This window comes from Abramis brama, assembly GCF_963993115.1.
Source record: "Abramis brama genome assembly, chromosome: 23".
In the NCBI taxonomy this organism is placed as follows: Eukaryota; Metazoa; Chordata; class Actinopteri; order Cypriniformes; family Leuciscidae; genus Abramis; species Abramis brama.
In genome coordinates, this window is record NC_139985.1 from 14870999 (window position 1) to 14886159 (window position 15161).

General features: G+C 38.4%; 1 protein-coding gene across 3 annotated transcripts in view; it reads right to left on the bottom strand.

Moving 5' to 3' along the window:
- Positions 1–9396: 9396 nt before the first annotated feature.
- The window catches only part of prickle2b (prickle homolog 2b), a 42867-nt gene continuing 37102 nt past the window's right edge, over positions 9397–15161 (bottom strand). For all 3 annotated transcript variants that reach the window (XM_084101129.1, XM_084101130.1, XM_084101128.1), the window contains exons 6-8: positions 14059–14245; positions 11484–12338; positions 9397–10820 (exon numbers count right to left, since the gene is read on the bottom strand). In XM_084101129.1, the coding sequence (XP_083957255.1) occupies positions 9925–10820; positions 11484–12338; positions 14059–14245 (1938 nt within the window). In that variant the 3' untranslated portion in view covers positions 9397–9924. The remainder of the gene's footprint in view (positions 10821–11483; positions 12339–14058; positions 14246–15161) is intronic.

Here is a 15161-nt window from a genome sequence, read left to right on the forward strand (position 1 = left end):
AAGGTTCAGCACAGACTCTTATCAGTCCTGGACAGACTATACGGGACATCCCAGCCTCATTAGCAGTTTAATAGGTACTGTGTGAACTTCATAGACCAATAATGATTGACATAACTAGAAGCTTTATCACCGCCTCAGCTGTTTCACTGGATTAACTGGAGGAATAATTTAACTGACTATTAATGATTATGGACATCCCACATCATATAGGAACTACTTTTTTATGTCCCCCAAATGGGAATGACCCATTTCTAGTTAGAAACTAGTGAGGAGATTCAAATAGGCACAGGTTTTGACACAGAATTTCACAGACCCAAAGTCAATCATGTTGATACTTGTTACTAATATACCTAATAGACCTGATATGTGGTTTACATAATACAGTATCACATGTATATATTACTTTATTATATATTTTGGTGTTTCTTCAGATTTTGCTAGGTTTTTCATTCAAGTCATTCTGGATGAAAGAGTCTGATAAATAAAAACATAATTAAATTAAATTAAAAATGGGTGTTTACATCATTTTAAATGTGCAGTCTATTCAAAATTTCATATTCAGATTTCATAATTGAAATCTAAAAAATATATTTATGTATAATTTGTCTCAAATGTACACACACACACACACACACACACACACACACATATAAACATACATACATATATATATATATATATATATATATATATATATATATATATATATATATATATATATATATATATATATATACATATACATATATACATTATGGGACATTATACAATATTTTCAACTGCCAAAGGGTGGCGCTGTATATTCACTGCAGAGTTACAGTAAAACACTGCAATGCGATCATCTTTAAGAACCAAAGAGCGATGTGTTATTAAATCCCTTCAACATTGATACACGAGAATGTTACACCAGAAGCACTTTTCTTTATTACCAACTATGATTTTACCTCTTTGTAAACCTCTTTTATGACAATGTTAATATAGTCGTCAGCAATGTTTCCTTTCAAATGTTGCCATTTGAGTGGAACTGATTACTTGAACGTTCTGATTCTTTTTAAACCTATTTGATCTATACTGTGACTTTGTAAAACTATTACACAACAATTTACAAAACTTTAGCCTGCCATTTTTTTTGAAGGACTCACTTTTGTAAAATGCTTAGGTGTTAATGCAGTTTTTCGGGGTTTTTTTTTTTTTTTTTTTCACATTCTCTGGAGAGAACATGGTAAAATATAGGCCACTCCACAGATCTTAGCTCTGTGCTGTGCTGAGATATGATATGCTTATGGTTTATTTTTGCTAATACAGTAAGTAGAATTACCCATTTCTTATCAAGGCTGAAAACATTTGTGCTGGAAACTGATTTTTTTTATTATTTTTTTTATTTTAGATTAAAGCATTTAGTATTCAGTTCTTTAAAAAGAAAATGATATATATAACACTTACTAACCCTAATCTTTTTAACGGTAGTGCAACATTTGTTTTTTTCTTCTTTATCTTCTCCATTAAGACAACCTAACACAGCTAAAATGCTAACAATGCAACCAGTTAGCAGTCACCGCTCAATCACATACTGGGGCATGATCTCATGAAAAGCTCATTGTGACTAACTACAATGTGACACCAGTCCTCTCTCTGGTGTGCATATGGATTTCGTTCATTCTGAGTGTCCTTGGCTTGTTAAGTGGTGGACAATTCTGAGAGTGTAAAATGAATTAAGGGCTGAACACACTAATAATAGCTGACCGGCATATACTGACACGGAACTCAGCAGCAACGAGCAATTTGTTCTCCAGTCATATCGCTGCCACTCCGCAAATGACTTAATGCTATGGAATCTGTGAAGAGACGGTCAGCCAATGTTAATATAATTAGCTTCATTAACATTCCTGCAGCATATAATTAATGTTCAGTTGCCATCCCATCAAGTACATAACTGTTATTGATCATTAATCATTAATCCACACTCTGGATGAGTGTGCAGACAGATGCATCACAAGGTCAATGTCCAAAGCAAATATCCTCACAGTCAACGTTTACCATTTTTCATCTTTTAGAACATTCACACTGTAAAAAAAACCCCTTAAACTTAAGTTCAGTTGTTGCCTTAATTTTTTTTAAGTATAATTAAATTGGCTGTACAAGTCAGCTCATTTCTCAAAATCTTGTGCACTGTAAAAAAATATTTTAATAATAGAATACTATTTCAGGTTTTCTATGTGAAAATTTCATGTTTAATTCTATGTTACTTCAATTTCTAAGTTGATAATAATTTTGATGCGATAAAGCAATAGAAAAACATATTTTGCATGACTTATTGATCATATATATATTTTTTTACATCTGAATTATAATACAAGCAGTAAAAATGATAAAGTATACAAATATCCTACATTACGGACTAAATGTTACTTTTATGCAAAAAAAACAAAAAACAAAAAAAAGCACACACACAAAAACCAACAACAGCAAGAACATTCACATTCAGAAAACCTTAAAAGTATCATTTAGAATGACGAAAATGTTAAATTATATGCAATTATCAGCTGATTTATTTGGATCGGCAACATGCCATAGTAAATGAGCGTAAGATGGGTCTGCTCAGTAAGGTCATTAATATCTGTAAAATGACTAAGGCTGCAGTTGGAAATCATGGGGCCTTTGGCACTATGGGATTATCTCCTATGTGTGAGTAAGAAATGAATATCTGAATGTTAAACAGTCCTGAGACCTCCTGATCCAAGGATTATGAGCTCTGAATAGCTCCATTTAGCTGTGGTGGCATCACAATGTAGACACACAGCGTTCATTGTAATTGATTTGTCATTGTGGTCAAATACCACAGGTTGCTGTATGGGTATTTCTGAATGGAAACAAATACTGCAGAATGGATTTGAATTTAGAATTTTTAAAGGAGAACTTGGTAACTTTTTTAACTTAATAAAACTGTCTAGAAATCATTTGGATGGTTAAACAACGTGTTCTGGTGATATTGGTGTCTTTCCCCGCTCCCCCCAGCGTTCCCAGGCGGAAAACCAACCTTGCAACTTGGGGACTACCGTCCCGGCAAGATAGAAATTGGAAGTCTCGCGAGAAGCGAGAACGAAAACGAGAACGAGCGCGAAACACAAATTGCTTTACGGCAATTCGACATAAACACACACGCATGTATGATGTATTACCAGATTACCCACCTCGGTAGACATAGCTCCACACAATACAGTTGGCTTGCTCCGATCAAAACAAACGCACATGAGCAGCGGTAGAGAGGGGGAGGAGGCCGCCGCAAGCGAGTTTTTTACGACCGTGTTGTGAAATATACGCCCCCCCACAGCTGTAGGGGGAGCTCGTGGGGAAAACATGCGACAACAAAAGGGAAAATCAGCGAAGAAGTGACTAGAGTTCGCTAGAGTTGCCGAGTTCTCCTTTAAGAAAATTTACCGGCCATAAATATTTTTCCATCCATGAAACTTAGATTAATCCTTTTAAAGTTACAAAAATGATTCAGCCAAAAGCAATGAGTGATTGTTCTTTGTCTTTTGTTGCTTGATTAACATTAAAAACACAGACAGCAGCAGGAATATAAGGCTGCTGTCACTTTAAGAGCTAATGCACGGATCCAATATACTGTTACACATGCACTTTATTTCTCAACTGTTTACGTTCAGTTAAGACATAACTGGCTATGTCTACAAGGATGCCAAGGAGAATTTTGTTTGAATATGTCTGTTCACGCACAAAAAAAAGAGCTCAATACAGTATTCATGCGCTTCAAATACTTGCACACAGAAAACTTCCCACACAAATTGACTTCCCTTTCCCTTCTTGAGCTCAAATATTTAAATTGGCAAAGCGTATACTTTCGTGACGATGCAACACTGTCCAACTGTCAACTGTCCCGTTCACTTTTTTTTTACATTCATGTTATCACAATTTTGCATTGTTAGAATTCATAAAAAATTACCGGCCATTGCCAACCGTTTGATATACTAGCAAACACCGATTTTTACTCACATTTGGCACGTGGCGAGTGTTAATTTTAGGCCCTGGGTGCAGGGATGATGTCAAAACTGGAAGACTAATTCATCACTGGTTCCTTCGAGTTTTTTAAAAACAGTTTCAAAATGTGCATTATCGATATGGGTGTGTGTAATTTAAACTGTAGAGAAAAACATTCAAGTATCAAGTTATGTTTACCAGGCTTTATTTTACTCGTAAATTAAAGAACCCTATTATAAAACCCCTTAGGAAAATCTTGAAGGAACCAGTGGCAAATTAGTCTTCCCAGTTTTGAAGTCATCCCTGCACCGCTCTATTGTATTTATAGATAATGTGTTGTATCATGGATCATTGTTTCTGATAATATATTCACAGTATTTTAAATTAGCTACAAGCATGACGGCTTCCTGTGCATGGAATCATATATGCGTTTTGGCATAACTGACTGAAATGATAACTCCCTCAAGAGGTTTGGTGTCATATATTTGGCGAATAACTGGTGACATCCAGCTGGTGACATGAGAATCTCATCAATGGATAATATCATGCAGACTGAAATTAAAGCTTCATATTCAGTCAACCTCAACATCTCCTGAATGAGCAATGAATATGAAACCTTATATAAGGACAGGGTTTGAATTAGGAGGGAGGGAGAAGAGGGAGAAGTCATAACAAAAGAAAGCACATATTCTTTTTAAATGCATAAGAGAAGAGATGCACAAAGAAACATTGAATCAACATAGAATCAATGTCTCTGGCAGCATTATATATATACTGTATATATATATATATATAAACATTGAATATCTGACATCTTTTTGCTCAATAGGTATATTGAATACACCACCAAGTTAGTCAGGTCACATATTTTCTCTGGTAAATAGGCACTCGCAAAAATTGCTTCCACCTGATATGGTAACCATAGAAACAGCAGGCAGCTCAAGAACTTTTCACTCTTTTTGGAACAGTGACTAAACATACTGTCAATATGTATCACTCTATTACAGATTTAGATATCACACAAAAAATGTTAGTTATTAAATGTCTTTAAAATCTAGGCTAATTTTATAGCGAACAATTCAACTGTGCACATGTTTATTTATTTATTTTTGACCTCTTAATGATTAATGAAAATGTCATAACTGGACCTTCCGGTGAAACAACAGACTTCACTCTGGTGATATATGCAGAATACTTGAATTTCATGTACACAAATTCTGTGAATCAGATTGCAAAGTTTCAGGTTCAAATAAACAGATCTTTCAGAAATTGGATTCATTCGGTTTGAAGGAAATTGGTGCATGCAAACATACCTAATGTTTTAGGATAACATATTACAGTACGATTGTCCCAGCTAAATTGGGTCCAAAAAAAACAAAACAAAACAAAAAAACCCTAAATGAGACCAACTATTGTTCAAGTGGTTTCAAGCTTCCGGTAGTCTGAGGCCAATTTTGCTCAATCTTTAAATTTTCAGTTTGAAACTGGATGACTTTAATAGAAAATGCTTTAGAATCAAACATGCAAAGGTTCATGGCTTTAACTTCAATGCCCCAGAGATAAATTAGCTTCAAAATCTCTGGATAAAAGACAATAATATTTAAATAGGAATACCAGCAGTTGGCTCTCTCAAGTCAACAAATAATGACAGCAATGGCCATGTCACGTCATTGAAAGTGCTTTATACATCAGTTACCTCTGACATAAATGCTCTAAAAGCATAAAGTTAACCACAAATTGCTAAACCGACATTTCATTTCCACAATAGATGGATAGACTATAAACTCATATATTTTATATATATATTGTTTTAATGGTTTTAAGTATAATGCCCGCTTTCAACTCTGGCCCTTAGATTAATGCAGTCATGGCCCACAGATTAATATTGGGTCATAAGGGGGATGAATGTCAACTCTAAGAGTCTCTTTCTGGTTTTATGAGGTGTTTCTTCAATAAAAGACAGCAGAAACTCTTGGTCAACGTAATATGACTCTTTTATAAATGAAATGGTCAAGGAAAAAATTACTTGTGAGGTAAAACATGTCATTTATAATCTTATTAAAGATTTCATTAAGATATCAATCTCTCTGAAGGTAAGGGAAAGATAGGTAATATTAAAGGTCCCATGTTGTCAAAACTGAAATTTCCTGGCTTTTTTTTCGTGATAACAGAGTTCTAGGGGCTATGAAACTACCATATAAGTTTCAAAACAGTCAATCCACAGACAAATGCACATAGCCTGCATAAATAGCTGTGCCTTTTCACGAGCCGTTGTGACTTCCGTATAAATGTGATGTCAGAACTCCCCGAGCACTGCCCACCGTCAGGACATCATTGCACAGGCTTCCGAACAACATTAATATAAGAGAACTAATTGTTGTATGTTTTGTATTGTATTGTATTGTCTAATAATAAAAAAAAAATTATATAAAAAAAAACATTAATATAAGAGAACAGTGGCTAATGTTTATTTATTCAGAAACGCCACAGCAATTTAGTTCGACCTTAAAGGGATAGTTCGCCCAAAAATGATATTTAAGCCATGATTTACTCACCCTCAAGCCGTTCGAGATGCATATGTCAATCTTTTTTCAGACGAACACATTTTCAGTTATTTTAGAAAATGTCTTAGATCTTTCAATGGTTATAATGTGAAGCAATGGGGTCCAGCTGATTCAAGTCGCAAAATGTGCATGCATCCTTCACAAAAATAATCCATCCGGCTCCAGGGGGATAAATGAAGGCCTTCTGAGGGTAATCCGTGCGGTTTTGTCGTAAAAATATACATATTTAAAACTTTATAAACGAAAATAACTGGCTTCCGGTGGCGGTCGGCGCACGTTCATGGAGATGAATGACGTCGTGACGTAGAGCGAACGTAGAGTTTTGTTTTGCTCTGCTCTCTAGCTGCGCTATCACGCTCGTTCTACGTCACGACGCTTCCTGCGCTACGTCCTACGTCATAAGCCAGCAACCATCTCCATGAACGCGCGCCGACCGCCACCGGAAGCCAGTTATTTTCGTTTATAAAGTTTTAAATATGTATTTTTTTACGACAAAACTGCACGGATTACCCTCAGAAGGCCTTCGTTTATCCCCCTGGAGCCGGATGGATTATTTTTGTGAAGGATGCATGCACATTTTGCGACTTGAATCAGCTGGACCCCATTGCTTCACATTATAACCACTGAAAGATCTAAGACATTTTCTAAAATAACTGAAAATGTGTTCGTCTGAAAAAAGATTGACATATGCATCTCGAACGGCTTGAGGGTGAGTAAATCATGGCTTAAATATCATTTTTGGGCGAACTATCCCTTTAACCGTCTGTTACCCTGGTTGGCCTGGCCGTGCCTCACTCAGAAAACAACAGGCCAATCAGAAGAGAGGCTCATGAATATTAATTAGAAAGGCCAAAATCGACCTGTTCTTAGCAGAGCTCCCGAGAAAGGAGCTGTAAAAATATATTGGGATGTTTTTAGTAGGCTACTTATACTGCAAATATATATTCTTAAGGACATCAAAACCTAAAATAAAACTTAAGAAAGGTGTACAATATATGGGACCTTAAATAGACCAAGTTGCAAGCCTTTGCTAAAATGTGGTAAATGAGAACAGACAGCAGAATTTGTGTATTGCAAACACATGATCATCCAGCAATCAGGGATGCAGTAACACGGTTGATTGGAGGCCGATTGCAAATGATCTGAAATTGTCAGGGAAAACCAGACACGGGCTGTCCCTTAACAGCAAAGACAGGTCTGACACTTTCCATTATGACTATAAGTTACGCCTGGGCAGTTTCACAATTTCATGCTTTTGCTTTGTCTGCAGTATCAGCCCTCGGTAGACCTCTAGGAGCTATTTTTAACATTATATCATGCAGTCCGTGCCAATTTGCCGTGCTTTCAAAATTGCCCCTGACATACAGCAAAAATCACTATGAAATACTGTGACATTAAATAACCATCAAATAGAAATGTGTTTCGTGTGCTGAAGTGGCACTCTGATGTTGAGAAATTGTTGATCGATATGGAAGAATCAGACTGCTCCTTCTCGGCATTCACGTCATTGATAAAATAAACTATAGCCTATTAAAGGCACAGTTCAGTTACTCACCCTTATGTTGTTTGTTCAGAACCACTTTCAGACGTTTTGAAGAGGTTTAGGTGTGCTGAATCGTTTAAGCTTCATTAAGGACACAAAAGCATCACAATTTTAGGCATGATACGTGCGTTACTTTTTTTTAGCCTTGACCGACATGTACGTAAATATCCTACAAGCTCCAAGCGCCGAGTCAGTATCGAGATCCGACTCGTGAATGAATCGAATGATTCGTTCATCATTTTTATGCTGACTCAATGAACCGATCGTAGTCAACAGTTACTGCACGTGAAGATTATCAGTGAATAAATACACTTAAATTTAGGTCTGTTGTTCACAAAAAGCTAGTGAAACTAATCAATATATTCCTTTGTGTGCAGCAGAATAAATAAATTTATACAGGTTTGGAACAACCTGAGGGCAAGTAAATGATGACAATTTTATTGTGATAACTATAACCTACCTTTAATCGTGACTTATCTGCCAGAATACACAAACCCTGGCATAACATTATTAAGTATTTGGTTCAAATAGCCTACTTATTCTATAACTATTATAAGGATTGCCAATTAATCATTCTCTGAGGTAAAGGAGAGGAAACAGAAAGAGAGATAGAACAGGAAGAAAAACTCTAATGTAGATCAAGTTCATGCAGATGGTTATACCAGAACGCCATCTAAACTTTCTTTCAAGACTCTTCTGACCACTACTAAGTACATACGAAGACAAACATTCCTCAGACAGTAGCGCAAAGCATCTCATGTTTCTGGCCTGTCGGGGACATTAACTCTTTGCCGCTTTTAAACAAGTTCAGATACATTTTCAGGCCTATGGCACATGGGACTGTGGTCATGGTTTATGGATAAATATCTGAAAACCATGTAGCAAGCAGTTTTGAAGCTTGAGTTCAGAGGCTGTCCGATGGCAATATCATTCTGAATCTGTGTGTGTAAAATAGTAGTCTCCTATCTTATTGCTTAAACAGCAGCATAACTGACAATGATGGTTTAGAATCTAAACACAGAGCAAAGCTTGAGCTGGAGATAAAAAAACATTTCCGCACTTTTAAAATCCCAAGTCGAAGATGTAGATCGAAACTAATCCTTGAATTTTTATAAAGCACTGTCATAAGCAATGAGGTGTATCAGTAAGCGAGGCCAGCCATTTGGCTCATTCGTTGCTCTGTGGTCTTTTGCATTGATACATTGAACAGATGGCAAGTGCGTTGGTGTCTAATCTGAGTCAGAGATCACAGAATGCTCTGATGATGAAGAACCAAGAGCTGTCAATCAAATCTCTCACAGAAATACTCTTTAATTTCTAATACAGGACAAAAATCAGCAAATTAACGTGCATGCCTTTACTATTTTCTCTACATTTTGCTTAGTACATAAATGGTTCTATTGATACAAAATATAAAAATATGTGGTACATCATTTACAGATAATTTACATTACATCCTTAACTTAGTAAATTTCTTCATTCAGTTGCCTATATACATCTTATTAATGGGATTTTCAGCCCAAAGCAAACACCATACAAAAAACATCACTGTGCCTGAATGGATTACATAACGGAAAATTGCACATTAGTTGTAACAAATGTGGCAACAGTGCTGCGGATTAAAGAAGTCCCTAAAAAGTGTAACATCCAGAATAATTTGTAAATATCACATGGGAAAGCATGCATATGCAATTGAGCCATGAACAAATTAAATTACTGCGTTTAATTCACTGATAGCCTCACAACACCAAAAAGCCTTTCAAACTATATTGACGGGAAAAATCTTGTGCAAGGTTGTGCATGATGCAGCAGGTGTGACTTTTATGAGATAATGCAGTTCTTGCTTTTCCTACGTTTGCGCGTGTGTAACTGTCCTCGGCTCTCGAACTGACCGGTTGCGCCGAGTCCTGAAGAGTTGTATTTGCGTAGCAGCTCTTCGCTGGTCATGTACCTCAGCTGGACCGGTCTGGGAATTGGCTCACCCAGAAAATACCCTTCATCTTCTGACTCGGAAGATGAGGAACAGGTCGAGCACCAATCGTCATCGTAATCGTACTGGTCCCATGAATAAGGGCCCTGGTGTCGGTGTAGAGCGGGGTTTTGAAGCGTGAGGTCGGAGGTTGTCCGAGGGCAAGGTCTGAAAGGCTGTTGTCTCAGCCTGCCACTTCCACCACCGTAGGGGTCCCGTGACCCACGGGGCGGAGGGAACTGGTCATAATCCTCACGAACATGAAGTTGAGATCGTTTCGGAGCTGGGCGGCGCTCGGCAGCGAGGTTAAGTGCGTTTTCCGAACGGGAACGCCTGGAGCGGCGAGAATGATGGTGGTGGTGGTGTCGACGCCGTGGCTCTTCGCGGTCGATGCTTCGACGTTGGGTCCGTTCACTCATGGGTGGTAGACGGGCGTTGTTGGCGTTGCTAACCAAACTTGCGCAATCCTCCTCCTGATAGGCAAAACCAGGCGGTAAAGCATTAATTCCAGGAGGTTCACGGGAGTATTGCACAGGGTATTTGACTTGAACCGGGGCTTGAAGCTCCAGGTATGGCTGTGCGGAGTTCAGGCTGCGCAGAGATTCAGAGCTGTGGAACTGCACAGAGGAGTTGAGGGTACCCATGTTGCTCTTTTCAGACACGTTCATGCCGGAATCTTTGCTCAAGTCTGGCATTGAAAAGCGAGACAAGTGCTCCTGCCGTTTACTGCCGCCATCTGCAGAGGTGCCTGTAGACATCAAACAAGTAAGACAGCTGTAATATTCTCTTGCCTTATAAAGTGAGTGACAGTACACGAAAAAGTTGAAAAATAATAAACTAGATTTGTTAAAATCCCTAATCCCAAGAATGAACAATAGTAATTGCTAAGGAAAGCACTACTAAATGATAACCTTGACATTTTCAGTGCTCAATCAAAATATAAATAGAATTTCTGTTCAAAAGTTTGGGGTGAGTGAGATTTTTTTTTAAGAACTTAAAGCATCAAGGTTTCCACAAAAATATTAAGCAGCACAACGGTTTTCAACATTGATAATAATAAGAAATGTTTCTTGAGCAGCAAATCAGCATATTAATGATTTCTGAAGGATCATGTGACCCTGAAGACTGAAGTAATGATGCTGAAAATTCAGCTTTGCCATCATAGGAATAAATTACATTTTAAAATATGTTAAAATATAATAGACTTATTTTAAATATTACATTTTTTTTTTTTTTACTGTTTTACTTTGAAATTTTTGATCAAATAAATGCAGCCTTGGTGAGCATAAGAGACTTCTTTCAAAAACATTAAAAAAATCTTAATAACCATAAACTTTTGATTGGTAGATAGTAAATTAAATAAAGAAAAAATAATAAATACAATAATAATAATAAATAATAATAAAAATACCTGTAGCATTAGATAGAGCCAGTGACTCCATAGAGCCATGTGGCGTCTGCTCCAGTGGTGTGAGCTGTTCGCTAAAACCAAGTGCACTAATTGGGTTCCTGCTACGGCCCATCTGTGGTCCAACATCCTTCTCCTTCTGGAATACATGCAGGCTCACTGAGCGCTTATCCATGAAGCTGTTGTGTGGAACCTCATTAAAGCTCGTCTGTGATCGCAGTGCAGGTTGGTAATAGTCCTCTGGTCCCGGTTGGAACCAGTTCTCATTCAAAGACTGTCCTTTGAGAGCAGATACAGGGGGTCTCTTGGAGGCAACAGGCTCTTTAGGCCTTGGATCTGCTGGGTGACCAGGGGACAGATTTGAGGAATAGGAAGTCCGGATGTTGCACTGACTGAGCAAATGAAGAGGGTTTGAAGAGAGTTCATTACGGCTCTCGTACCCATACATCTCAGCCTGCGTCTTCCAGGATGGAGATTCTCTGTTCAGGCTGGGCGTTTGACTGGACAGACTAAGCAAATCCATTTGCAGGGACAGTGGGTCAACATCTGCAGAGTAACGCCCGGCTGAACCTTTCCCTCCCTGGTTCCCATCTCCTCCACTACCACCATTATTGCTCTTGTTGGATTTGGAGCTGCTGCGCCGGGCCTCACGTGAACGGGCGCTCTGGAATGCAGAATCTGACGAATCAGAGCCGTTCTGGTCATCGCCAATGCTACATGCCCGAGAGCAGAAGATCTGTCCCTGCTTGGGTAGAAAAGGACGACCGAGCAGGGACTTCTTACAGCGAGCACAGCTAAAACAGGCCTCGGTGGCATGCCAATGCTGGCCATCATACGTCATCTGACCCTGGTCAATACCTGCACAATAAGAGGACATCCATTACACACAGGTCACAAGCACCTATGGACAAAATTCTCAAAACTCATAAACTATGGGTCAATGACACACAAAAGAGCCTACTATCTGAAAAGGAAAAACCATCTAGTTTAAAACATGGCAAGTTCTAAAATGTACTCTTTGAATTCATGCTCACACCATTTTCAAATAAAGTTAAAATGCAGTTTTTACTAAGACCCTGTTTACATCTGGTATTAAGATGTGTTTTGGATCACAAGTGGACGATGCTAAATACAGGTGTAAACGGGGTCTGAAATGTTTTGAGCTTGTCCACTTTTGACCACTTCCAGAGGTAGTCGAAAACGCATTCGACTGGATTGCTTTCGTAGTGTAAATGCTCATGTGGTGGAATGCATTCGAACAGCCACCAGAGACCGCCTGCTCTCCACCTACTGACCTAATGAGTAAACATTATGAGAAGTGTGCTAGCCACACGGGAACAACTTTGTTGGCTGAAGACCCAAATTTGGTTTGAAAAACGTACCAAGCATAACGTTCTCACCGCGTTCGCCGGGTCTTGCAGAAACTAAAGCTGCTACTCTCCATTTGTTTTTCTGTTGTCTCCCGTTGCGTTCATATTTAAATTGCGTGATCTTATTTCCTCCATTAGAACGAAAGATCTGAAAAAACCCATTCATCTACCCTCCCTTCGAAGAAATCAGGACAGTAGTGGTCGAAAGTGGACAAAAGACACGGATAAAAACACCAGGTGTAAATGGGTATGTGTCTCCGTCGCCTACTTATAATCCGATTGATCAAAACGCATCTGAATACCAGGCGTAAACAGGGCCTACGTTTTTTTTTTTACCTTGACACCCATTCTTAATGGTTTGCAAAAGTTTTAAGCAGTTGAAGTGAAGCAGAAAAAAACTAAATCTATTAGCAGTGAAGCCCTTTTTCAACCTTTTTCTAATAATAGAAAAATATACAGAAAAATTAAGCTTAATACGGAAATTAAAACCATCGTAGAAGAGCTTTATTCAAGTTACTGTCCATATGATTTGCAGTTAGTGTATTTTTAAAATAATAGGTAGGACAAAATAAAATTAGCATCATGTCACTGACTTCTCTATTGCATTGCAGCAAATGCACAAGAGAGTAATCCTTTAGACATGACATAAGAGCACTTTAACAACACTGTGAAAATTTGAATGCATGTTATAGTTGCGTAAGCTTAAAATTGAGCGGATTTTAAATGACAGCTACTTAAAGTAAACAAATGCAGAACAAAGATGTCATTGAAGAATTGCATCCTTCTCGAGAGGTGTAGACGTGTTTGGAGAATGCTGATTATACGGTGTGCCACATAATGCAGAAATACATTTGATTTTAATCACAGCTCTAAAGCAGCCGCGCTCTAATGGACAACATCTGTTTTGAAAACCCGCACTGATGCTTCCTGTTTATAATCAGTTTCATGAAATTACTTTCTGTGGTCCTGTGTGGAAAGTAATTCCGGATTGAATTTCTACAAAACAAGCTGCTAAAACGTTGAACGTGAACGCCAGACTAAACTATCAACTTGCAAGCTCTTTATGTTTAATATCTTAACGATAGACAAAAAGCAGGTCAGTCGTCTCTTGGCATTTGCTACGGTGCAATTTCTGCAAGAGCAAAGCGGACCGGCCGCACGTGGATGCTGAGGGGATTCCAGGTCGGCACTGATAGATGGGCTCTTACCGATGTGTTCCCCGCAGGAGTCGCAGTACTCGGCGTACAGGGACTCAAAGCAGGTGCAGCAGTACGGCCGGCCCTCTTTCATGATGTAACGCTGGCCGCCCAGAACCGTCTCGCACTCGAAACAGCAAAAGTGCTTCATGTGCCAGTGCCTGCCCTCTGCCTCTGTGCACTCATCTGAAAAAATGATCTAAGAGACAGAAGCAGAGAAAAGAGAGATCACTTTTCTGCAGTGGAAGTGACAGGACTGAAGCTAAAGGGTCTGCTGAGGCAACAGACTGAGCTGCAGCACAGCAGTAACTCCATTATCACTATAGAGATGAAGTTCTGTAACCATGGTAATCATGCAATGTATTCAGCTGTCTTTACATAAAATGGGAACTAGAAAAACAAGGCTTGTTCAGTTTAATCTTTAACTGCACAATGAGAGACAACTCCATTTTGATTGCATTTGACAAGATTTAAAGCATTCGTTTTTCTTGTGCACTTTAAGGGTGCGGTTACATTTAAAGCGAAAAGTTGCAGACACATTACTGAAAGTGCAACGAAAAAAGGTCCATTGTCTACTGTCAAAGGCGTAGAGATGTATGAAACATTGCAGACAGAAAAGTCATTTTAAACCTAGCAGTTTTCTGTCGGATAAAATGTGGCAAATTCACGTGATCTTGAAAATGAGAAAACCCTGCAAGGGGAACTTTTTCAGTCGCATGCAAAACTCCTGATCGCATGGATTCCTATTGGGATGACTGGATTTTTTTGCGAACAATGGTATACGTGACCGCATCTAAACGCAGTCCTCTCAATAGGAATCCATATGTACAGTGAAAACATTTCCCTGTATGGATTTCACATCGGAATTACTTTTAACACGCAACAAATATAAAGCTGCTTGTTTTGGAAGTGACCTCTGAGTAAGCGGGGCTTCATGTATCGCTACACTATTGACAATGGACCTGTGAAAAGCTTTGCTAATGTGACCGCGTCTTAAGATGATGAAATTTCCTCAATGTTAAAACTCTAGGACATTCATAACCTCATTTCCTTGAAAAACACCTTAATAAAAAGAGTGATTCACAATGTTTTGTGCCATTTAGCATTTTAATTTT